The sequence below is a fragment of the Aquarana catesbeiana genome, linkage group LG05, assembly GCF_042186555.1.
Source record: "Aquarana catesbeiana isolate 2022-GZ linkage group LG05, ASM4218655v1, whole genome shotgun sequence".
Lineage (NCBI taxonomy): Eukaryota > Metazoa > Chordata > Amphibia > Anura > Ranidae > Aquarana > Aquarana catesbeiana.
The window spans coordinates 510737357-510764322 of NC_133328.1; the positions used below are offsets into that span (position 1 = coordinate 510737357).

At 39.6% G+C, this 26966-nt stretch overlaps 2 protein-coding genes across 5 annotated transcripts in view; both read left to right on the top strand.

The window, feature by feature from the left end:
- RP1 (RP1 axonemal microtubule associated) overlaps positions 1–26966 on the top strand; it is a 580110-nt gene that overhangs the window by 43336 nt on the left and 509808 nt on the right. For all 4 annotated transcript variants that reach the window (XM_073631609.1, XM_073631611.1, XM_073631610.1 and 1 more), the window contains exons 2-3: positions 13191–13848; positions 16330–16501. In XM_073631609.1, coding sequence (XP_073487710.1) covers positions 13204–13848; positions 16330–16501 — 817 coding nt within the window. In that variant the 5' untranslated portion in view covers positions 13191–13203. The remainder of the gene's footprint in view (positions 1–13190; positions 13849–16329; positions 16502–26966) is intronic.
- On the top strand, positions 17897–25886 carry LOC141145174 (oxygen-regulated protein 1-like). The gene has a single exon (XM_073631613.1). It carries the CDS (start codon positions 18152–18154, stop codon positions 22724–22726), a length of 4575 nt encoding a protein of 1524 aa, XP_073487714.1. The 5' UTR covers positions 17897–18151; the 3' UTR covers positions 22727–25886.

Here is a 26966-nt window from a genome sequence, read left to right on the forward strand (position 1 = left end):
GTACACAAAGAAAAGTGAATGTTCACTTTGGAAACTGTATAATAACATTGCAAAGCAAATGATAGTGAATAAGGTGAAGCTTTTTTACTTTAAATACCCAATAATGTACAAGGGAAATTGGGTATTCAAGGTGAACACAGCTAGACCTTATTCACTAACATTCACTTTGCTGGGTGAATTCACGCTGCCTTTATTCCTTTAGTAAATTAAGCCTATTGCCTCTAATGCTTTTAATTTACACATTCATAGATTTACTCAATAAGTTTATTTAATATCATAGCAATGCAAAGGCAATATTAGCTACCGTACAAGATCATTTAGCACACAGAGGAAGATTATTCACTAAAGAAGTATAATTACAGATCTACTCATGTAAATGACGAGCAATTTTACTCCCTACATTTTCATTTTTACTAGCTCTATGGGATGACCTCAGTAAAGGGTTTCATTTGAAAAATGACCATGCATCCCAATCCCAACTGTTTAATAACCTAATCTTTCCACCAGGCTCTGATCCAATCTTTGGTGGACCAAGAAAGGACCAGCTTGTTTAATAAAGTGGTTGTTAAGCCAATTCTATAAAATGTTCTTATCCCCTCTGTATTATAACATGAAGTTCCCCTGTGTCTGTGTTATATCATAACATGCACTGCAGCTGACGTCAACCGTGGAGGAGAGACAGAGCTGAGGAGTCACATGATCGCGGGAAGATGCTGTGTTATCAGTACAGGTAAGCATGTTTATGATATAACACAGACACAGGGGAACTTCTTGTTCTAATACAGAGGGGAAAGGGGCTTTTATTGTCAACTTTGAGAGCAGCAGGAGCGGAGGGGGGGAGGGGGCTCTGACTCAAGCAGACACTCAGAGAGGGGATGGGGGAGAGGAGGGGGGAGAGGACACAGGAGACAGATAGCAGGGCTGCGTATGACGGAGGCACGTACTGACTCCAGTGTCAAGGCTTGGCAGTCCTGATATATCGGAGTCAGCATACAGGGGAGGGTAGAAGCTGGCAGGATCAGACAGGTATTACAGGTGACACAGGGGGGCAAATGACACAGCAAACGCGCGGTGCTGTATAACATGCTTTAAGGATAATTTTTTTGGGGGGTTAACAAACACTTTAAGCTTTGGCAAAAGAAAATTGGAAGCTGATTGTTTTCTATGCAGAGCTGCACCAGATTTTGCACTCTCCAGTTTTAGTAAGTCAACTCCATAGTTACCTAGTTGTTAAAGTGATACTAAAGTTTCATTTTTTTTTCATGAAAAATAACAAACATGTTATACTTACCTGCTCTGTGCAGTGGTTTTGCACAGAACAGCCCCAAACCTCCCCTTCTTGGGTCCCTCACCGGCGCTCCTGGCCCCTCCCTCCAGTCTATTGCCCCCACAGCAAGCAGCTTGCTATGGGGACATCTGAGCCGAGCTATTGCTCCGTGTGTCCATCCTCCTCATTGGCTAACTGACTTTGATTGACTGCTGTGTCCAGCCCATTGGGAGGAAGAGTCCAGGACAGCAGAGTCACATTGTACATTGCTGGATTGAGATGGGGCTCAGGTAAGTATTAGGGGGGCTGAGGGGGGTTGCTGCACACAGAAGGTTTTTTATCTGAATGCATAGAATGCATTCAGATAAAAAACATTCTGCCTTTACAACCACTTTGGTGTTGAATAAAGACTTTGTATTTATATCTCTACTATTTGCCATATCCTTGTATATATTGTTCGCTAAGATGCCTATCCAAACATTTTTTAAATTGTTGGAACTCCCAACTTACACCTCCGATTGTGGAAGGGAATTTCATATCCTTACTGCTCTAATAGTATAGAACCCTTTATGCAGTTTAAGGTTAAACCACTTCTCGTCCAACTTCATTGAGTGTCCACGTGTCTTCTAAGGGGTCTGAGACTGACTCATATGCTAGAATCGCCATTTAGATATTTGTATATTGTGATCATAGCACCTCCTAAGTGTCTCTTCTCCAGGAGGAATAAGGTTTTTGTTTGTAGTCGTTCCTTGTAACTGAGGTCCTCCAATCCCATTATTAGCTTTGTTGCCTACTCTGGACTCTCTCCAATTCTAGCACATCCTGAGAATCGGTGACCAGAACTGGACAGCATACTTAAGATGTGGACAAACCAGACTTTTGAATAGTGGTAGTGTGTAGTTTTATCTTGTGAGTAGATATCTTTTTTAATGTATGCTAATAGTCTGCTAGCCTTGCTTGCTGCAGCTTGGCACTGCATTCTATTGCTGAGCCTGTGATCTACTAGGACCCCCAGATTATTTTACATCCTTGATTCCCCCCCCCCCCCGGGGTTCTTCCACTATGTAACTTGCATTCATATTTTTAGCCCCCAATTGCATTACCTTACATTTATCCATAGTAAACCTCATTTGCCATGTAGATGCGCATCCCTCTATTTTTATCGAGGTCTTCCTGTAAACTTGCTATATCCTGTTGTGAGGTCATTATCCTGCATAGCTTTGTATTATCAACAAACACTGAGATTGAACTATTGATGATTTTGTCCTTCTAACCCTTCTTATGGAAGGACTCTGTTAGTATTCTGAGATGTTTGTTTCTGTCCTCTGGGTCTGAGCATATTCGGTGGTATCTAATGGCTTGGGTGTGTATGATTGCCCGTGTGGGGTGTTGGGTATGGATGTAGAATCTCTGTATAGTAATACCCTCACAAGGATGGTGTTTCTGCATGTCACAGATTCTTATTATACATTCCTCACCAAACCACAAATACAGTGCTAATTATTGAATTAATTCTTACACACAACTTCTTCCCTTTCAATAATGACATCTATTTTCCGTGTATGGGTACTGCTATGAGAAGTAAATTGGCACCCCATAATGCAAACGTATTAATGGCTGACCTGGTGGACAAATTCCTAAACAGCATAGAACAAACGTCTTCTAAATATTATCGCTATATTGATGATATTTTCATCATATGGCTAGAAGGTAAAGGAAATCTAAAACAAATTTACTCGCAGGTCAACATAATGCACCCATCTATCAAACTAAAAATGGACTATTCAAACACACATGTCAGTGTCCTAAACAAGACAGAATACACTAGGGAGGACAAGCTGCACATCTCAACATACAGGAAACCCACTGACAGATGTAATCATCTCCATGGTTCCAGCTCCCATTCCAACACACAAAACAGGCCATCATACACAGCCAGGTCATCAGATACAACATAATATGTTCAGACCCAGACAACAGAAATAAACATCTCATATACTAGCAGATTCCTTCCATAACAAGGGTTACATGGAAAAAATCATCAATGCAAGCATAAACACGGCTCTGAAAACTGGAAGAGAAAATCTTCTCCAATACAAAGAGAAAATACAAATAACCGTGTATCTCTAGTAACCACATATAAACCACCGCTAGAAGGTATAAGAAAGATAATCAAAGATTTACAACAGATCATACAAGAGGATGAGATACTGAAAGAAACATTCCAACAACCCCCAATACTGTCTTTTTGGTAACCACCCAACATCAGACATAAATAAATCAGCAGGAAACATAATTCTGATTATGAAGTCACAAATAAAGGAACCAAAAACCACTGCATAGAAAGAAATATATAAGAAAGGGACCTTCAATATCACAGGATCATCCAGCTGTACCTCTAGTAATGTTGTGAACCTCATCCAATGCAACAGAATGCAGCAAAGAATCTTACGTTGGCAAAACAGGTGCAAAATTTCAAGCTAGGATGAATCTTCACAGACACACCATGAAGGAACATAAGGGAGTTTCTGCACACCTGTGGTACATCATTTCTCACAACCAGACCACATTATGGAAGACCTGAATTTTTTTAGTTCTTAACCACTTGCCGACCGCCGCACGACTATATACGTCGACAGAGCGGCACGGGCAGGCAAAAGGACGTATATGTACGTCCTTGCCTGCCCGCGGGTGGGGGGTCCCATCGGACCCCCCCCCGGTGCCTGCGGCGGTCGGCAAATCTCCCCCGGCGATCGGAGGTGAGGGGGAGGCCATCCATTCGTGGCCCCCCCCTCGCGATCGCTCTCAGCCAATGGGATCATTTCCCCGCCTCTGTATTGTACACAGAGGCAGAGGAAATGATGTCATCTCTCCTCGGCTCGGTATTTTCCGTTCCGGGCCGAGGAGAGAAGACTGCAATGTAAGTGCACCAACACACTACACACAGTAGAACATGCCAGGCACACTAAACACCCCGATCCCCCCCCCGATCGCCCCCCGATCCCCCCCCAATCACCCCCCCCCCCTGTCACAAACTGACACCAGCAGTTTTTTTTTTTTTTTTTTTTTTTTTTTTCTGATTACTGTATTGGTGTCAGTTTGTGACAGTTACAGTGTCAGGGCAGTGAGTGTTAGGCCCCCTGTAGGTCTAGGGTACCCCCCTAACCCCCCCTAATAAAGTTTTAACCCCTTGATCACCCCCTGTCACCAGTGTCGCTAAGCGATCATTTTTCTGATCGCTGTATTAGTGTCGCTGGTGACGCTAGTTAGGAACGTAAATATTTAGGTTCGCTGTCAGCGTTTTATAGCGACAGGGACCCCCATATACTACCTAATAAATGTTTTAACCCCTTGATTGCCCCCTAGTTAACCCTTTCACCACTGATCACCGTATAACCGTTACGGGTGACGCTGGTTAGTTTGTTTATTTTTTATAGTGTCAGGGAACCCGCCGTTTATTACCGAATAAAGATTTAGCCCCCTGATCGTCCGGCGGTGATATGCGTCGCCCCAGGCAGCGTCAGATTAGCGTCAGTACCGCTAACACCCACGCACGCAGCATACGCCTCCCTTAGTGGTATAGTATCTGATCGCATCAATATCTGATCCGATCAGATCTATACTAGCGTCCCCAGCAGTTTAGGGTTCCCAAAAACACAGTGTTAGCGGGATCAGCCCAGATACCCGCTAGCACCTGCGTTTTGTGCCTCCGCCCAGCTCGGCCCAGCCCACCCAAGTGCAGTATCGATCGATCACTGTCACTTACAAAACACTAAACGCATAACTGCAGCGTTCGCAGAGTCAGGCCTGATCCCTGCGATCGCTAACAGTTTTTTTGGTAGCATTTTGGTGAAATGGCAAGCACCAGCCCCAGGCAGCGTCAGGTTAGTGCCAGTACCGCTAACACCCACGCACCGTACACCTCCCTTAGTGGTATAGTATCTGAACGCATCAATATCTGATCCGATCAGATCTATACTAGCGTCCCCAGCAGTTTAGGGTTCCCAAAAACGCAGTGTTAGCGGGATCAACCCAGATACCTGCTAGCACCTGCGTTTTACCCCTCCGCCCGGCCCAGCCCAGCCCACCCAAGTGCAGTATCGATCGATCACTGTCACTTACAAAACACTAAACGCATAACTGCAGCGTTCGCAGAGTCAGGCCTGATCCCTGCGATCGCTAACAGTTTTTTTTGTAGCGTTTTGGTGAACTGGCAAGCACCAGCCCCAGGCAGCGTCAGGTTAGTGCCAGTAGCGCTAACACCCACGCACGCACTGTACACCTCCCTTAGTGGTATAGTATCTGAACTGATCAATATCTGATCCGATCAGATCTATACTGGCGTCCCCAGCAGTTTAGGGTTCCCAAAAACGCAGTGTTAGCGGGATCAGCCCAGATACCTGCTAGCACCTGCGTTTTACCCCTCCGCCCGGCCCAGCCCAGCCCACCCAAGTGCAGTATCGATCGATCACTGTCACTTACAAAACACTAAATGCATAACTGCAGCGTTCGCAGAGTCAGGCCTGATCCCTGCGATCGTTAACAGTTTTTTTGGTAGCGTTTTGGTGAACTGGCAAGCGCCAGCGGCCTAGTACACCCCGGTCGTAGTCAAACCAGCACTGCAGTAACACTTGGTGACGTGGCGAGTCCCATAAGTGCAGTTCAAGCTGGTGAGGTGGCAAGCACAAGTAGTGTCCCGCTGCCACCAAGAAGACAAACACAGGCCCGTCATGCCCATAGTGCCCTTCCTGCTGCATTCGCCAATCCTAATTGGGAACCCACCACTTCTGCAGCGCCCGTACTTCCCCCATTCACATCCCCAACCAAATGCAGTCGGCTGCATGAGAGGCATTTTTATGTCCTCCCGAGTACCCCTACCCGACGAACCCCCCCAAAAAAGATGTTGTGTCTGCAGCAAGCGCGGATGTAGGCGTGACACCCGCTATTATTGTCCCTCCTGTCCTGACAATCCTGGTCTTTGCATTGGTGAATGTTTTGAACGCTACCATTCACTAGTTGAGTATTAGCGTAGGGTACAGCATTGCACAGACTAGGACACACTTTCACAGGGTCTCCCAAGATGCCATCGCATTTTGAGAGACCCGAACCTGGAACCGGTTACAGTTATAAAAGTTACAGTTACAAAAAAAAGTGTAAAAAAAAAAAAAAAAAAACAAACAAAAATATAAAATAAAAAATAATAGTTGTCGTTTTATTGTTCTCTCTCTATTCTCTCTCTCTCTATTCTCTCTATTGTTCTGCTCTTTTTTACTGTATTCTATTCTGCAATGTTTTATTGTTATTATGTTTTATCATGTTTGCTTTTCAGATATGCAATTTTTTATACTTTACCGTTTACTGTGCTTTATTGTTAACCATATTTTTGTCTTCAGGTACAGCATTCACGACTTTGAGTGGTTATACCAGAATGATGCTTGCAGGTTTAGGTATCATCTTGGTATCATTCTTTTCAGCCAGCAGTCGGCTTTCATGTAGAAGCAATCCTAGCGGCTAATTAGCCTCTAGACTGCTTTTACAAGCAGTGGGAGAGAATGCCCCCCCCCCCCCCCACCGTCTTCCGTGTTTTTCTCTGGCTCTCCTGTCTCAACAGGGAACCTGAGAATGCAGCCGGTGATTCAGCCAGCTGACCATAGACCTGATCAGAGACCAGAGTGGCTCCAAACATCTCTATGGCCTAAGAAACTGGAAGCTACGAGCATTTTATGACTTAGATTTCGCCGGATGTAAATAGCGCCATTGGGAAATTGGGGAAGCATTTTATCACACCGATCTTGGTGTGGTCAGATGCTTTGAGGGCAGAGGAGAAATCTAGGGTCTAATAGACCCCAATTTTTTCAAAAAAGAGTACCTGTCACTACCTATTGCTATCATAGGGGATATTTACATTCCCTGAGATAACAATAAAAATGATTAAAAAAAAAAAAAAAATGAAAGGAACAGTTTTAAAATAAGATAAAAAAGCAAAAAAATAATAAAGAAAAAAAAAAAAAAAAAAAAAAGCACCCCTGTCCCCCCTGCTCTCGCGCTAAGGCGAACGCAAGCGTCGGTCTGGCGTCAAATGTAAACAGCAATTGCACCATGCATGTGAGGTATCACCGCGACGGTCAGATCGAGGGCAGTAATTTTAGCAGTAGACCTCCTCTGTAAATCTAAAGTGGTAACCTGTAAAGGCTTTTAAAGGCTTTTAAAAATGTATTTATTTTGTTGTCACTGCACGTTTGTGCGCAATTGTAAAGCATGTCATGTTTGGTATCCATGTACTCGGCCTAAGATCATCTTTTTTATTTCATCAAACATTTGGGCAATATAGTGTGTTTTAGTGCATTAAAATGTAAAAAAGTGTGTTTTTTCCCCAAAAAATGCGTTTGAAAAATCGCTGCGCAAATACTGTGTGAAAAAAAAAAATTAAACACCCACCATTTTAATCTGTAGGGCATTTGCTTTAAAAAAATATATAATGTGTGGGGGTTCAAAGTAATTTTCTTGCAAAAAAAAATAATTTTTTCATGTAATCAAAAAGTGTCAGAAAGGGCTTTGTCTTCAAGTGGTTAGAAGAGTGGGTGATGTGTGACATAAGCTTCTAAATGTTGTGCATAAAATGCCAGGACAGTTCAAACCCCCCCAAATGACCCCATTTTGGAAAGTAGACACCCCAAGCTATTTGCTGAGAGGCATGTCGAGTCCATGGAATATTTTATATTGTGACACAAGTTGCGGGAAAGAGACAAATTATTATTATTTTTTTTTTTTTTTTGCACAAAGTTGTCACTAAATGATATATTGCTCAAACATGCCATGGGAATATGTGAAATTACACCCCAAAATACATTCTTTTGCTTCTCCTGAGTACGGGGATACCACATGTGTGAGACTTTTTGGGAGCCTAGCCACGTATGGGACCCCGAAAACCAAGCACCGCCTTCAGGCTTTCTAAGGGCGTAAATTTTTGATTTCACTCTTCACTGCCTATCACAGTCTCGGAGGCCATGGAATGCCCAGGTGGCACAAACCCCCCCCAAATGACCCCATTTTGGAAAGTAGACACCCCAAGCTATTTGCTGAGAGGTATAGTGAGTATTTTGCAGACCTCACTTTTTGTCACAAAGTTTTGAAAATTAAAAAAAGAAAAAAAAAATTTTTTTTTTTGTCTTTCTTCATTTTCAAAAACAAATGAGAGCTGCAAAATACTCACCATGCCTCTCAGCAAATAGCTTGGGGTGTCTACTTTCCAAAATGGGGTCATTTGGGGGGGTTTTGTGCCACCTGGGCATTCCATGGCCTCCGAAACTGTGATAGGCAGTGAAGAGTGAAATCAAAAATGTACACCCTTAGAAATCCTGAAGGCGGTGATTGGTTTTCGGGGTCCCGTACGCGGCTAGGCTCCTAAAAAGTCCCACACATGTGGTATCCCCGTACTCAAGAGAAGCAGCAGAATGTATTTTGGGGTGCAATTCCACATATGCCCATGACCTGTGTGAGCAATATATCATTTAGTGACAACTTTGTGCAAAAAAAAAAAAATAAATAAATAAATTGTCACTTTCCCGCAACTTGTGTCAAAATATAAAATATTCCATGGACTCAACATGCCTCTCAGCAAATAGCTTGGGGTGTCTACTTTCCAAAATGGGGTCATTTGGGGGGGGTTTGTGCCATCTGGGCATTTTATGGCCTTCAAAACTGTGATAGGTAGTGAGGAGTAAAATCAAAAATGTACGCCCTTAGAAATCCTGAAGGCAGTGATTGGTTTTCGGGGCCCCGTATGCGGCTAGGCTCCCAAAAAGTCCCACACATGTGGTATCCCCATACTCAGGAGAAGCAGCTAAATGTATTTTGGGGTGCAATTCCACATAGGCCCATGGCCTGTGTGAGCAATATATCATTTAGTGACAACTTTTTGTAATTTTTTTTTTTTTTTTTTTTTTTTTCATTATTTAATCACTTGGGACAAAAAAAATGAATATTCAATGGGCTCAACATGCCTCTCAGCAATTTCCTTGGGGTGTCTACTTTCCAAAATGGGGTCATTTGTGGGGGTTTTGTACTGCCCTGTCATTTTAGCACCTCAAGAAATGACATAGGCAGTCATAAATTAAAGACTGTGTAAATTCCAGAAAATGTACCCTAGTTTGTAGGCGCTATAACTTTTACGCAAACCAATAAATATACACTTATTGACATTTTTTTTACCAAAGACATGTGGCCAAATACATTTTGGCCTAAATGTATGACTAAAATTGAGTTTATTGGATTTTTTTTTAGAACAAAAAGTAGAAAATATCATTTTTTTTCAAAATTTTCGGTCTTTTTCCGTGTATAGCGCAAAAAATAAAAACGGCAGAGGTGATCAAATACCATCAAAAGAAAGCTCTATTTGTGGGAAGAAAAGGACGCAAATTTCGTTTGGTTACAGCATTGCATGACCGCGCAATTAGCAGTTAAAGCGACGCAGTGCCAAATTGTAAAAAGTGCTCTGGTCAGGAAGGGGGTAAATCCTTCCGGGGCTGAAGTGGTTAAAGGGAACTTCAAAACTACTCAGGAAAGGAAAACTTTTGAACTAAAAATAAAAATCCTATTTGACACAAAAGATAATGGACTAAATGTGGACCTTAGTTTTCTAAATTGTTATCCAAAAATATTACGACCTCCCCCACCTTTGTGACTGTTACTCACCCTCTCTCTACTTTATCTTACTAACTATCCAAGTTTAATTACCATTGCTGTGTACCTTTGTTTGTGTTTTATTTTTTCCCTTTTGTTTTTTTTCCTACTTAACATTCTTCCTTTTTGTCCTTACTTAACATTCTGCTAAAACTTTGTGTATTAGTACTGCTTGGAACTTGAAGAAGGGGGAACACCCACAAAAGCTTGGCCTAAAAAATTTGTATGTTAATCCAAATAAAAAAGTATCACAAACTGTACTCAATTGTTCGAATTCTATTTACAAACGTCTTGGACTTAAATATAAATATGGACCCACATGTGGCCCTTCTTATTAAACCTATACCCATTTCCCCTAAAGACTCACAGATCATGGTGTTCTTTATAATGCTGGCTGCTAAAATATCAGTAGCACAATCATGGAAGACATTAACGATTTCCATAGCTACAACCAAGTTAAAAATGTAATGGATTATAGCTCATAAAAAAATGTAACAAGCATTGTAAATGATAAACAAGAAAAGTCTGACAAAATCTGGAACCTCTCCGCTGATCCCTGCTTAGCAGGCAGATGTGGACAAAGACACAGCCCGCTGTCCTCTATGGGACAATTGGATGGAAACGGACCACCTGTCTGTTTCCATCCGGTGGCATCTGATCTGCCAGATGGATGAGGAAGCTGACATCTGCTGTTCCATAGAAGAGAATGTGTCCAATCAGATCGGCCTGAAAAACTGACAGGCCGATCTGATCGGATTGCCCGTGTGAAAGGGGCCAAAAATAAATGTCACACTGAAGCCAAATTAACTAACAATCTACCTATGTACACTACATACAAATGGAGGAGAGCTGACACGAACAAGGCATAAGCAGAACTGGGACTGGAAACAAGGGGGAGTGGGGTCAGAGATGGAGGTAACAGGATACAGGGTACTAGATACAAGGTACAGGAGATCAGTAAGCAGGAATATGGCTAGCAGACAAAACACGGAAAAACAGATAACAACTAAGGGAGGGATTATATACCTTCCCAGCAGCCAGTATCAAGAGGAGCCTAAATACTGACTGCTGGGAAACACTCACTGGTGGCCATCAGAATTGCACCCTTTGGGTCTGGGAGCTACAGTGCCAACCAGCAGATGATCCAAGTTTTGACATGAGTCCTGACATCCTTCTGGTAACAGTAGGCTAGACCTGAACCAGATTTCATTATTCATGGTGATTTTCAAACCTAACACATATGGGAAACTTGGGCAGACTTCAGCCACCCGTATTATGTGGGTGACAACAGAAATAGTTATATATAGTGGCTGAAAGAGATTGGCCTAGAAGCAAAAATATAGCCTGTTAACATACTGTACATCTACAGCTGGCAGGCAACATTGTCCTTCAATATCTGATCTTCTGGACCTGGAACGGCAGCAGTTTCTATAGGCAGAGAAGATCTACATGGGTAGTATAACTCTGAAATAACATAGGAAAGCATTGTGATACAACGTCCCTGGTTTTATTTGAAATATTATTTAATATATGATGAGAGTCCTTCTATGGACACTGGATATCTTGTAGATTAACTCCTTGTCATTTGTCTTTTCTTGTTGTTGAGTTCCTCTATTTAATATTGACCTATTCCTGGTAAAGGAGGCATTTCATAATATTGCCTGTGAGCTGTAAACAATGTAGAACTGTCTAATCTGCTACATGCTGTGAATCTGCCAACGTATAGGGATTTCAGTAGTTAGCAGAAAATTGATCAATTAGCTGTTATATAGATGACTAGCCAAGAAACTTAACAGTGCATTCAAATCTTGCTTGTCAGTGTGGCTTATAGACAGGATTTAAACAATTCTGTTTTACACTCACTGGTCGTGATATAAAACAATGTGTGTTTGTCATGGTGCCTGAGCTTTAGACTAGGATATTATTGACAGGGAGAAGAACACCACGAAATACTGCAGAGTGAATGGAGTCTGTGTCCTGAATGTATATTTACATTGGCCGACACACTGGCATGGAGATTTAACTCATATCATCCCAGAAAGATTGTACTTTCATCTTAGAGGTCATACTGTTCCAACTATATATGTTTGCACTTGTGTTACAAATCAACCATATCAACCATCAACCAGGACTATTAATCACATGTATTTATTTCAGTTAAGTACACCTCTAATACATAAGGCTAAAAATACAAAGAAATTTGTTATTCAACAAGCAAAAAATAAATACCGTAAATAAAATAGCGCATCTGATTTATGAACAGCAGCACGTGTTTCATGATCGATGGCACAGTGTTTATTTCCAATGGCTATGGCAAACTTGTATGAGCATTCTTGTTTGTGTTTAATACTTTACATGAAAGGCAAGCATCTGTTGGTCATGAGGGTATTTTGAAACACCAAATGGCATGCCCAATGTTTTATTTAGGAGAATCTGTCAATCTGTTCATACTTGCAGGCCAGTCAAGGTGACTTGTCAGTGTCACTATGAATTATGTCAATGAACTTGAATAAGCAGCCTGGGAAGTTTGAACTTCCAAATGACATGCTTTTTCTGAGCCACTGACTTCACTTGAAGCTGAAGGAACACATTGAAAGCCCTGAAACTTGTATTCTTCAGCCTCATTGGTTAGAAAAAGTGACAATTTATACAATACCATAATCCAGTTAATAACATGTTAGAAAATACATTCTGTGTTTTTTACCATATTGTCCCTAGTTACAAGGAACTAGAAGAACCTACGTCAGAAAATACTTGGACTAATGAAAGGAAAGAAAGATATAGATATAGTCCATTGTAGCTAAACAGACCCCAGCTGCCATTTTTTAGCTGCAGGTTATTAAAGTGGAACTTCAGTAAATTTTTCATCTTTCCATCTATTAAATCTTCTGTCCTTGTTGTTTTACCTTTGGATAGTAAAACATTTTTTTCTGCCAGTAAATACCTTATACGGCCCACTTCATGTTTCTTGTCATGAGAGTTTTGCCAGGAAGGGAAGGGGGATGAGTCATAAGAGGGCCAATGAGAGTTGCAGAGCTAGAGGTGTGCCTCTGTGTGTCTGTGTAAATATAGGAAGTGAACAGGTGGCAGCTTCATCTGCCCATAGTTAAAATGATTGTAGCCAGACTCAGTGGGGGGAGATTTATGCAGCATATTTGGCATATTTTTTTATGTTTAATTTCTGTATATAAATAATAGTAAAAAATATCCTCTTATAGTGTACAATGTGATTTTTCTTTAGGTTACTGTCAAGAATGAGTGAATCTACATCCACCAACATCTCTGTGGCTCAAACACACTCCACAGAAAGCATACATGCTTCGTCTACACAACATTCACGTATGGCAGATCCTGGATCCACCAAAAGGATACAATTCTACAAAAGTGGGGACCCACGGTTTAACGGAATAAAGATGGTTGTCTCCAACCGATCCTTCAAGACATTTGATGCCTTGCTAGACAATTTATCCAAAAAAGTACCTTTGCCTTTCGGAGTTAGAAATATTACTACACCACGTGGAATGCACCACATAACTTCTCTAGAGGAACTTGAAGATGGCAAATCCTACATTTGTTCCCATCAAAGAAAGATAAAGCCAATAAATCTTGAAAGAGCTAGAAAGAAACCATTACTATGGCAGAGTAGCAGACCAATCAGTGCACGCAGAAGAGCAGTGCAGCTGGCTCACCAAAATGAAGTTGCACCTTTTAAGAGGGAAAACACTATTGTGATTGGAAGCTCAAAGAACTTTGTTATATTTAAAAATGGAGATAAAGATTCTAATTATACCTTGGTGCTAAATAGGAAGCCTAAACAAAGTTTTGATACATTTCTTGATCAAGTCTCAGAGACTTTGCAGTTCCCGGTTTTCAAGCTATACAGTACAGATGGAAGGCGGGTAAGTTATTGTATACATTATATGAGCAGAATTCATGGTTACTGATGAAATAACATAGACAATGCCCAATAAATATGCGGTTTGAGTTTTCCTGGGTTAAAAGGTGGATCTCCAAGTCTGCAACTTTGCGCCAGAAATAAAGAACAACCCATAATGCAGTACTTAGGCTTTGCTTCTTGCATCTGAGTCACAAGAGCAAATAATCGGAAAAAAATGGATAACCTAGCCTCCTTATTATAAAAGGGTGGGCTCACAGCAGCTACAGTATATTGTCAGTGTTATGTTATGGAAAGCTCCCAGTTTTGTGTAAGAATGAAGTACTTTGCTATAACGGGCCATACTTTGGGTTGCAGTGGTGGGCTAAATATCCTTTGCCACCCTTTTCCATAACACAACATACAACTTTAAAGGTAGCCCCAAGCCTGTAATTTAAAGGAGTTGCCTATTTTCAAAGATGTCCATGAAGCTGCATGAAAAGGTTTCTTTGTCACTGTGTAGTTTTTAGTAGTGCCTAGCTTCCCATGTCTTTTGTTTCATTGTAGCTTTCTACGTAACCTCTACAAATGGCCCAAATTGAATAACAAGATTCCCCCATGAGAATGGGGTTCACAACTAAATTTTGAGTACAGTTCATGAAACAGCTTAGGAATGGAACCCAGACCTGTTCGATCACAACTAATGTCCATGTATTTTGAATCTAAAGGGATTTATCACTTTTATCAATAAAAGTGAAATATTTGTACTTTGATGGTTTTGCTGAGTGATGTTCCCTTAAAGTGGTTCTAAAGCCTGAAGTTTTTTTTGCCTTAATCCCTAATGCATTCTCCGCATTAAGGTAAAAAGCTTTCAGTATTCAGCTTCCCCCCATACCTCTTATACTGACCTGTGCCCAATCTCAATCCAGTGATGTGCACGAGAGCAGAGGCTCTTTCCCTCCTCATTGGCTCCCGCTGCTGTCAATCACAACCAGTGAGGAGGGAGCAGAGGTAGGGCCAAGCCACGCTCTGTGTGTCTTATGGACACAAAGAGCAGGGCTCGGGAGTGAGCACACATGCACAAGTGCCCCCATAGCAAGAGGCTTGCTATGAGGACACTTGGTGGGGAGGAGGAGCAAGGAGAACAGATGTGGGATTCGACAAGAGGAGGATCAGGGCTGCTCTATGGAAAACCATTGCACAGAGCAGGTAAATATAACATGTTTGTTATTCAAAAAAAAAAACAATGTTTACAATCACTCAGGCAAAAACTTTTTTGTTAGTTTTGGATAAAGTAGGGAAGAGTTACCCTCTTTCATGTTTATATTTCTGTACTTCCATGGGGAAGACTTACCTCTGCATTTGTACTGGGGACCACTGTCACTAATAAAGCAAATGAGGGCAAATTGAAAATTTTTGAGTTGCGTCCAGAACAAAGGTGAGGGTAAATCTTTGAAAAGGAACACCTGTTGTGGGGTCAACTGCCTCAAAGAGGAATTTTTCTCCCTTTAGGAGACTTCCTATCATTTCTGGTTGCGTCTTTGGGACAAAACGTAAAGGAAAATGTCCCCAATAGTACACAGACAGCAGGAACCTGGATAACCTGGCAGGAATTTTAACCCTTTCCTACGCTATTAAAAAATGGCTACAATGTACATACACTTTAAACTGGCAGCAATCAGTTATCGCAGGACAGTGTATAATCAAATGTTTTAAGCCTGATTGAAGCCTTTTTTCAACTACTAAGAATCATATTTAAATGGGCTTCTAAGGCTATTAGCTAAAATCTTTTACATTACAGCACCTTATCTTTTCACACAGCTTCTATAAAAAAGGTAAACAAAAGGTGTGTATCGTAATATGATCAAATTAATAAAGGAAGCCCTGAGATGCATACAGATTGCAAAGTCTTCATGTTAAGTATTATAGTATTAGAGTATTATCCATGCATTGCTATAATGACCCTAATAATCTTTTGTCTGGTAATCTTAGAACCTCTACTTGTGTTCCAGTAGAGCTGAGGGTAATATGTGATACAGACAGCAGAGAGAAAAGAATTTATACAGTGCAGGTGCTTTTGAGATTAAACAGCTGTAACATTACAGAATACAGTAAGTACAATTATAGCTGCGCACATGCACTTGGGGCATACTCAAGGCCTAGGAAGATTTTAAATGTGCAGTGTTGGACAAGCTAAACAGGGAAGATCCCCCCAGAGTTGCAGTTTAAGTAAGTATGACTTTTTAGAAAACCTGTGTGTGTGTTTGTGTGTGTGTGTGTGTGTGGGGCTGAATAGTATAGGTGTTGTACTAGCATATCGATTGTTTTTACTTGTGGCTTGCAAACCCATTTTACATTCACAAAGAAATTGATGATGTTGAATAAGATATTGCATGCTTTGCAGTATGCATTTTAGCTACAATCATTCTAGTCCCATGTCAGTTCACTTTAAATGTCCTGGTATTGTAATTTTGCTGCAATCTTCTTCTTGTGTTTTTTTCTTCAGATTCTTAGTATGCATGCCCTCCTGCTAAGCTCTGGAACAATAGTGGCAGCTGGGCGAGAACCCTTTAAACCTGGAAATTACAACTCTGAGAGGGAATATCTACCGCCTAAATTACCTGGCATCTCCCAGCGAGTGTTTCCCAAGGCCAGATCAAAACCAGACTTGAAAAGCCGTGAGTAGAATACATGTCACTCTTCTGTAAATAACTTTTATAGTTAAAGTTAAAAACTCTAACTGTAACCATAAAAAGATCCTAGGATATATTTATAAACCACTGGATGTGACATTTGCCAAACACTCATTGCAGATGTGTCTTCCTGGTGCACCTGTTATAAATTACAGTAAATGATTAATCTGTAGTGAATGTCTGTTGAATGTCACATACACTGCTTTATAAATATGCCCCTTAATATATGAGATGAGAAAATCTGTATACTATAGATGCAACCTTAATACAAAACTGTGCTTTGCCAATGCAGGGCACAGCAGCAATCTTGTTTTAATGCCCCCACCCAGCAACACATACTCACCTCTCCTTTACACCCTTTTGCTGTGGGAGTAAAGAAAGGAATCCTTGGGTAAGTTCAGGATCATTCTAGTCTTAGTTTACCCAAGGCTCAGGACTCTCTACACACCCCTATGAACAGCATAGGTATATTGTTGGCAGCAATCAGGCTAAAAGGAAAAATGTATATACACTGCTAGAGAGGGTGGCATTAATGCATGAGCTTTAAATAATATCCTTGGATAGCCTGACTTGAACAATACTAAAAAAAAATGGCATTCAATATATGACTAAGCAATTTTTTTGACTCCTATGTTTAGTATTCATTTTCTAATCCTCACTCGCAGCCAATGAAACATACAGTACCCTTGTAGGTCTCATGTCATTAAATTTGAAAAAGATCATGCACTGAGATCAGGTTTTATACAGAGCTTCATGCAGGTGAAAGCTGGATATGCAGTCAACTGGCCTTGTTTAAAAATGGTGTGTGATAGAGATACTCTTTGCTGCTAAATATTTAACCTATATGGTTCCCATTTGAGTTTGAACAATATAATTTATTTGAGGGTCAAATCCATATTTATAAAAGATTCTAGCAATTAATATTAGTGATGAAGCTGACGTCCACCAATCTCAAAAATGAACAAAGTGGCTGCCTTTACCGGGTGTAATAAGTATTAAAAAAATGCAGAAACTGCAGAATACAAATAGAAAGCTTTGGATAGCCATATAAAAAATTCTGGAAAAAAGTACAGAATGCTATATTTGAGGAGAGATGTACAGTTATCACTGTATTGAGGAAGTACTGCAAGCTTTAATGACATGTTAGCTGTAGTACTAAGGATCCACATCTGTTTTTAGGTTCAGGTGTTCCATATTTTCCTCTCAGAAATGGAAACCAATTAAATGTCAGTAATATTAAACAATTATTATTAATTTATTAAACTCCTGCATATAAACACGGGTTTAACATGCACTGTTAACATTTCTTTCTACATTTCTTATTTCACCTTTATATTTTTTGATAAATTATAATAGACTTTTTAACCCTATTTACTAACATTTTCTCTTATCTTTTCCTTTCCCTTCTTTGCTTGCCTTTGTGAGCTGTTGTCTCACTTGGATAACTCACACTCTTAAATTACCTTTTACTTCTCATTAATGGTTGTCACTTTGAATCACTCTTGAACATCAGGACGGAAAGCTAATGAGACTGTTTTCACAAGTCCCAGTGGTCAGGAATACTCCCAGTCATCAGCAAATGTATCAAATAAAGATGATAACCTTGTGGAATACTCTCACTTACCAGACAATGAAATGTGTTTAACAGAACGCTGGCCCCATTCTGGAGAGGAAATACCAATCATTTCTCCAGGAGACAATATTGAAAAGACGGTCCATTTAAATTCTGATGGCACAATGACTGTAGAAATGAAAGTTTGCTTTAAGATAAGACAAGAAGAAACAATCAATTGGTCGACCACAGTTAGTCGTGCTGATATATCATACTACAAGAAGAGACTTTTCCGTTCTTCTGTAAATCCAGAAAATGAAGCTGTAAGTATTAGGGACTCGCCAACGAGAAGTCCTTTTCTGGATGACAAAATCCATGATGAATGTAAAGACTCAATGGAATTTCGATATGAATCTCACGTAGAAGAACAAATAGACAATGATGTTAACACTAATGAAGGCAAAACATTATCATCAAGAAAAGAGAAATCTAATTTCTACAGACCTCCAACACCGGGGATTAGAAAAAACCAAGAAAGGAGGGCATCAATGAGGAGAACATCAGAAGGGAACCTGCAAGAACACATGAAACAGATGTTCACTTACCAGGAAATAGAGCATGAAACTGCTCAGTCTGTTTATGGTATAAAGAATGACTGTAATACACAGATGTTAACTGCAGACAATGTTGACTCCAGTGGAGCTGATCTAAGTCAGAATTCAATTGATCACAATAATGCAAAACACTTATCCAAATTAAGAGAGGGCAGTTTTGAGATGCTGGAGAGCACTGTTATGGAATTGTCACAAAGAGATACTGTGTATGAGAAAGATGTTAGAAAATCTTTAAGAAGTGATTACATGTGCATCTCTGGATCTTCTAAACAAGAAAGACCAAGCTCAGCAGGTAAGCACATATACCAGCAGGAGCAATTTAGATTTAAAGAAATAAAGAGATCGATGAGCACTTCTGTTACATGCGCTGAGCCCTCAACATTGAATGGAAACACAAAATACATGAATAAAGATTTTGGAGACACTAATAAAGAGTGTTTAGATAAAGGAGGTGCAGAACATTCTGCAATGCTAATGGAGAACGTTCCAGCTAATAAGGATTTAACTGCAACTCATAACTCATTGTGTCAACCACCATCTACTTTAGGGGACAAAACAGACAGAGGGTCAGAAAATGAAACCTGTGCTAGCAATGACAGTTATTGTGCACCTTCACTAAAACAAAAGAAAAAGAAAAAAAAGAAGATCGCAGTTGATCAGGAAAATATTCCAAAAAGTAATTCAATGGCTTTGGATTCTCAAAATATCAGAACTCAGCATCTGATGGATGAAGGATCATACCGAGAAGTTAATCCTGAAGCAAAAAATATTATGTTTGAGGACATATTTCCTCCTTCTGTGCCATCAAATCAACCTGAACTGAGGAAATTAAAGGGTGATAAGAAAATGGCAAAAGTAAAACCGAGCTCTGTTAAGACACACAATGAATTACTTAGTACCCCAACTGAAAACTGTAAGGAAATAAAACAAGAGAATACACAAGCAGAAATAGACCTTTGTGCAGACTGTGGGGGAATCAATGTGTCAAATTGTTCTGTGCTTTACATTCAAGATCAATTACAGTGTTCCCCCACACAAGATAGCTTCGTTCCAGAGGTACAGTTGCCTAAAATGAATTCAAAAACCTCTAAAAGATCCCAGAAAACAACAAAGAAACAAAAGAATCCTAAAAAGAAAACAAAAAACAACAAAACAGTAAATGGTAAAATGGCGAGCGACTCAAACAGTTTAGAGTCAGAAAATGTAGATTCCGCAATACTCCCTGCTGTGCTTGAAAGTTATGTGCAAAACTGGCTGAAGAACATTTTCCCAAATGCAGCCTTTCCTTTACTTCAGATGATCTCCTCTACAAAATTAGACAATAACACTGTATGTGTCAACACTGGCACATGTACTCAGACCCATGTAAATAGTGGAGATGCAGGCAGCAATGCAAACAGTAGTGAGACCCACAATGATGATGGAAAATCTGTTATAGACAGAAGTCGGAAAGATCCAGATCACAAAGGAATTCACGAGGTGAAAGAATCTTTGGTTGAACATCCAGAATCCTTTGAAGATAATGTTTCTGTTTTTATGGAAAAGAGTAAAGATATAGCAGAATTAGTTGCACAGAGCTTTGATGAATTTCAGCATAACAACAGTTATAACAACTGTACATTTGAGGAGTTATTCAAGCAGTTGGCAAGTCACCAGATCATGAGCTTAGAACAAAAGAAAACAAGCTCAGATGTTGCTATACAGGTTGAAAATGACACAATTAAAAAAGTATCAACAAATTGTACTAATGGTGATTACAAGGAAGATGTATTGAAAGAACAGTTCAATTTGTGTCCTCAGAACATTAACAGATCTAAAAAAAGACACATTGAAAAGTCAGCGAGTCTTCCAAATACGCCACTTAAAGCTTCTCCTTCTTCATCTCCCCAACGTTTGCTTGCCTGGCTGATAGTTTTACATCTAAAACAAGGTATGTATCATATGGTGGAAGACTTATCACAGAGCACAAACAATTTCTCTGCAATATTTACATTGCTTCAGTCCCTGAAAAAAATTGCTATTACAGAAAATGCTGATGACTTAAAGGCTGCTATTCTACATCTCCAAGAGTCAGCAGTAAGGTTTGATACAGCAATGAAAACTCTCCCAGATGATTTTATTCCTACACAAGAATATCCTAAAGACTCAGAAGAGAGTGTCCAGGTCAATTATACGGATGCTGACAATACAACTAGTACACAATTAATAATAACTGAATCTTGTGAAAAGCCAGATCTTTTAAGAAATGATGGAGACTGCTGTGTTTTAACTGATGACATGGATGACTTCAGATTCTTTTCAACTATTCCTTACAGAGAGCTTTCTGGGGAATTCTGTAGAAATGAAGTTAATGACAACCCAGAAGATTGCAGTTTGCTAGGAATGCACAATAATCTCAATAATAAATCAGCTAGTTCATTAGACAATGTTGACCAGGCCTTAGTAACTGATAGACAGAATTCTGAAGAACATCCTGTTGATTTGTCAGAGAAGCCTTCACTTAAATCAGATGTTGTAAATGGAAATGTCAACATGGAAAGAAGTTCAGCTTCTCCAAAAATGGTGTCCAAAGTTAAAATGATGGTACAAGAAATGGAACAAAAGAAATACTCTTTCTGTGGTTCTGAGTATCCAAAGTCTTTACAAAGCCCTATGTCTTCTGATTGGTCAGATTACAGACAAGATAGTGAGGAAAGTGATACCCTGAGGGCATCTAGTGAAATTATGACAGAGAGCGGAGAGGAGCTAATACATGAGAAGCCCTTTAAGACAGGATTTGTTAAACGAACCATTGAAAGACTTTATGGTAAGACAGAAACTAAGATCATACTACCTAAGACTTATGTATCACCAAGTGCTGCAGTCCATATACAGTCTAAACAACTTGCAAGCAATGACAACGCTGAATACATAAGTTCCAGCCAAAAGCACCAGTGCCTATCAAAAGAAAGCATGTCACGGTCCTTATCAAGTCCTACCAAAAAAATAGAAGATGGGTCAAACAGTTTGAAAAGTTTATCAGTGCCACTACTGGAGGATAATAATAATCATGATTGTTTGATTTCTCAGAAGCCTAATAAAGGAGAGGTTCTCATAGAGAAAGGTCGATGGTTGCTGAAGGAGAATCATTTAGTAAGGAGGTCACCACCTGAAGCAAGTGGAATGTATGGAAATCTAGATACAACTTCTGCAGACACACTTCTTGACAATACAAGTGATGATGTTCCATACCTACATCCTGCTTGCAAAGTGAGTCAGCCATTAGCTGAGGTTTCCTCTTCTGAGTTAGAAGATATGGCGAAACCTCAGACATACACATGCCATTACTTTAGCATGCCCCATGGAAGTGACTCAGAACCCTTTAATGATACTCACAGTTCCAAGTCCAAAGTCAGACCTAAATCATCTGGTGGGTTTGTTAAAAGCAAAACAAACTACTCATTAGAGTCTGTAGAGAAGTGTGGTGCAATAAGAGGTAGTCTACCATCATTTAACACTGTTGACTTCAACTTTTCAGATAACAGAGTACATCCATTGCCACAATCAGATCTTGAAAAGGCAGATAATGCTCAAAAACCCAATTCTTCCTGTGAAAGTCGAAGGCAAATACAGGAACAAGATTCACTGGACAAGCTCCAGCTTGTTTGTGGTCAACACTGTCCTATCTTAACTGCGTTAATTAATCATGTCAATGAGAAAGACAGAGGATTTGTTTATTGCAGTCCTTATGACATAGAAAATCAAATGCTGCAATCTTTGTTGACAGATACCACACATAGTAATTTGTTAAAAAATTACGCATACACAGATGAAAATAACAACATACACAAAATGAACTTCATAAAACCTATGAAAAGCCACAATGACAGTTATACTAATATATTCTTCATTTTTGATATCAACAATTTTGCAGGTATAAATCTACTGAGAAATGGAAGTAAAGACAGGCAATGTTTATTAAATCTCTATCCAGTTTCCTGGTCTGCAGGACTTGATTCTAATGAAAATGATGAAAATAACAATAATCTTTATTGCAGTACATAAACCAAAAATATTTTTTGTTCCTATAAATAACATACATGTCACTGTTCTCATGCCAGACCCATCCATTATTATTTACCTTTGAGATAAATTAATTGGTTTGCCTAATCCAAGTTTGGATGTATAGACATTGTATATCTGAAATTATTTTTAGTTAGAATTTTTAAATTAGGAAAAAGATTTTAAACCTACCCTGAAGACTACCATCCCAGCACACCAGAAACATGACTGGTATCCTACAACTGAAGAAATTTAAGCATGCAGGTTCTTCATATTAATGGTAGCAACCTGTATACTCTTTGGGATAAGGGGAGGCTTTAAGAGAGGTCCACAGTAGTGGTTAACATTGCATAAAAACAAAAGAGACTAAAAATACTTTTACCAATACAAAGAGCAGGAATCAGGTAGGAAAGTTGCAAACAAATCATCTACAAATCTGTAACCTCCTCCTGGGCTCCAAAGAACTCTTTCAACTCGGAAGGGTATATGGACTGATATCGGCATGGCAGAAGGCCGCATACCAATCACCCTCCAATCATACATTCTTTATGCGCCAGTCTGGTTTAGGGTGGACTATGTAATCATGTGAAGCTTTAAAAAAGAGCACTAAAAAGTTGAAATGAATAAGAATATCAAACCTTTTGGATTAGTCCGTTCCAGGATGACATTTTGAGAATGTACAAAAGTGGATCACAGGGGTGTATCTCGGGAACTGCAAAACAGATCACCTTCATGCATGAACAGAAACTGCTTTGTTCACTGTTTCATTCTTTAGTTTTTTTCATTTCTACCTTTTCTTCAAACCTAACTTGAGCTTGCTCATTACTATTTTCTTCTAATTCTTATTCATCTGTACCTGCGATGCCCATAGTTATGATCCTTGTATAGACATATGTTAACGTTCTCATGGAGTGTGTACAGTATCTATGTATGCAGAAATGGTGCCACCACACAAGTCCATAAAAATGGCGGACAACATTCTTCTGTGAACTTAAAAGTGCCTCTAAGACTTACATGAGGGCTGCATTCCACATATCACCTCCATAAAGAAGTCAGAGAAATAGCTTTTCAGTTTTGAAACATTGACATCTGTGCATATGAGTGGACAAGCTGTTTGAAAGATATAACTATATTAACTATAATCTAATTACCCATTAACCTGATTGATATATTTGTACCTCCTTAGTTGGAGGGGATTTGATTGTACTTTGTTTGCAAAAGTGAGTAAAGTTCTCCCAAATGCTCTCTTGTTCCACCATCCCATTAGAAGATACACTTCTTAGGCTTCAAATAGTAGCATCTTAGATGGGTTTGACTTTTTAACTCAAAGAACATGGAAAAGTCAGTTGTTTTCTTTGGTGCTGCATTTACTGCTTTCGATTATACACTTAAAAAGGTTGGACTTGATGGACTTGTGTCTTTTTTCAACCTCACCTACTATGTAACTATGTAATATGTAACTATGTAATTACAGCCAACATTTTTTTTTTTAGTTTTGGAAAGAGGTGTCAATGGTTAAAAATCTAATGTTTTTCTTTTTTTCTGGGTCCCAGTTGGGGGAGGGGGTTGTCCCATAACTTCCTCTCCACTGTTCACTGTGGGGAATTTTCAAACTGCAATACATAGAGAAATATAAACCCAACTGAAGTTTTAATCTATCCTAATTCTGCTTTAAAAAAATAGTTTTAACTTATAGCCTGTGTTCTTGTTGTAGAGTTTCAGTTTACTTCTTAATTCTTTGACCACATCCCTGGGGATAGAACATCAGGGGAATCCACCACAGCAGGGAGAAATACATTAATTTAATCCTTTATTTTAAATAAATGCCGACAGTACAAAAATGCTAATGTAAATGTAAATATGAACAGAAAACATATTTGTGTTTACTAACTTATAAAACACCATCCAAAGATGATCTTCTATGATCATCTAAATAACCACTTTTGGTTTTACTGACTTTTGCCCACTTTAAACACAAAATTGTGCCCAGTGTTCCTTCATTGTATGGTATACTTTTAAGAGTTATGATTTTGGCAGGATTGTCATATAAGTCCCATCGTAGAAATAGTTCCAATTAAAACTGTGTATGGTTGGGTGAATCGCAAAGGGTTTAGGCACAAAGGATGGCAATTAAAGTTTTACTGATTGTAAATGTAAAGTGCTTTCTTCTCTCATTGGTGCTATTTATAGATACATTTGATATTTTGATAGAGCTATGGTGAATAGAATTTTATGTGTTTTTAAATACAATGCCCTTTTCATATACATACCCTAGGGGGCATCACTGTGTAAAACGCACATATATTCAGATTAAAGATACATCACTAGCCCTGTACTTTATTATTTAGTGGAGTTTCTAGAACTGCCAAAGAATACTACATATCATACATCTACCTGGACCATCTAAACAAAATAATTAGTGCACCTAAATTGTATGTCTAGTCAAAAAACAAAAAAAACACAAAACGCATATTTAGTACACCTCTTCTGTACTACAGAACACTTTCTTCATTGAAGACACAGAGAAAGAGGGCGTTCTGTAGTCCACTAGGAGAGAAAGGGGGGTGCAGGCTAAATCTCGCTGTTGTTTAATGTCACAGAGCCACTCCATGCTCTAGAAGGATTCTGACAATAATGCCAGGATCAACCCAGATGCCCGATCAGCAGCTGGCTTAGCCTCCTCTCAGCATGCTGCTCCCTAGCCCATTCCCCAGGCAAGTTCTCTAATGAGCGCTGGAGGGGTACAGCAAAGAGCAGTGACTGACTCTCTGCTCAGAGTGGACCAAGAACTGAGCGACTAGCAGTCATGTGATTGCTCAGTTCTCGGGCGTAGAGCTGGTGGAGGACAGCTGCAGCTGTTTGTCCATTGAAACTGCATGTAAATTCCTTGTGTGCAAATCAAGCAAAATCAGTTGTTCTCTGAAATATGAATGTATGAATGCGGACGATACCACATTATGGCCAATAGATGGCGATGGGGAGCATACTTTTTTCCAGTGATAGTCAGTGCTATCTAGTGGCCATAATGCGGTGTTTTCTGCATTTACACATTTGAAGTGCAGAGAATTTAACAATTTTTCCCCATTTGCATAAAAATAATTTACATCCAGTTTGGATGGTTGAACAGTTATCTTTTAGACCCCTTTCACAGTAAAGGTGCTTTCCAGGCGTTTTAGAACTAAAAATAGCGCCTGTAAAGTGCCTGAAAAGCGCGTCTCAAGCCTCCCCAGTGTGAAAGCCTGAGTGCTTTCACACTGGGGTGGTGCGCTTGCAGGACCAAAAAAAGAATACTGCATGCAGCATCTGTGGGGCGGTGCGAGAGCAGTGTGTACACCGCTCCTAAACCGCCCCTGCCATTGAAATCGATGGGCAGTGCTGCCGAAGCGCCTGCAATGTGCTTTGGCAGCGGCGCTTTTAACCCCTTGTTAAACCCTTCTTTGGGGTTAAATGCGCCCCTGCTCCCACCCGCACAGTGCTAAGGTGGCCCGTGCCCCAGTGTGAAAGGGCTTTTATAGATATACATCTACATTTATACCGTGATTTGTCAAGATCATCTCTCAGGCTTGAAAATAAACAATATGCAAAATGTTGTAACCTAAACCAACTAATCAAAATGAATCTAATATTGATTTGATTGAAACAATTTGAAATAGGATTGGTTCCTAAACATTACTACTCTTTACACATTACTACTCTTTAAACCCCATGCTCTTTGCATTGCTTTATAAAATAAGGCCCATCAAGATTTATTAATCCTGTTGATTCTAATGAACTAAATTCAGTAACTCACCTGCTATAATTAAATATGTTGTTAGGAATATATTTAATGAGCAGCTGTCAATAAAGTTTTAAGTCATGCATTACTATTAAATGCTTTATGATAATTGTGTCTGTAGCGCCAAACAAATGCTCTTTATTTGTAATTACCAAAAAAAAATGTAGGATTCTTGCAGATTTCTTTATGTTTTACATACAGCGGGGAAATAATTATTTGATCCCCTGCAGATTTTGTAAGTTTGTCCACTTACAAAGAAATGAAGGGTCTATAATTTTTATCATAGGTGTATTTTAAATGATAGAGACAGAATATCAACCAAAAATCCTGAAAAAACACATAATACAAATGTTATAAATTGAGTTGCAGTTCAGTGAGTAAAACAAGTATTTGTTCCTCAAGCAAAATATGACTTAGTCCTTGGTGGAGAAACCCTTGTTGGCAATCACAGAGGTAAGACGTTTCTTT

What these genes read in the sequence shown, in the direction of transcription:
- LOC141145174 (XM_073631613.1), top strand. Translation starts at nt 18,152, where the DNA reads ATGTGTTTAACAGAACGCTGGCCCCATTCTGGAGAGGAAATACCAATC.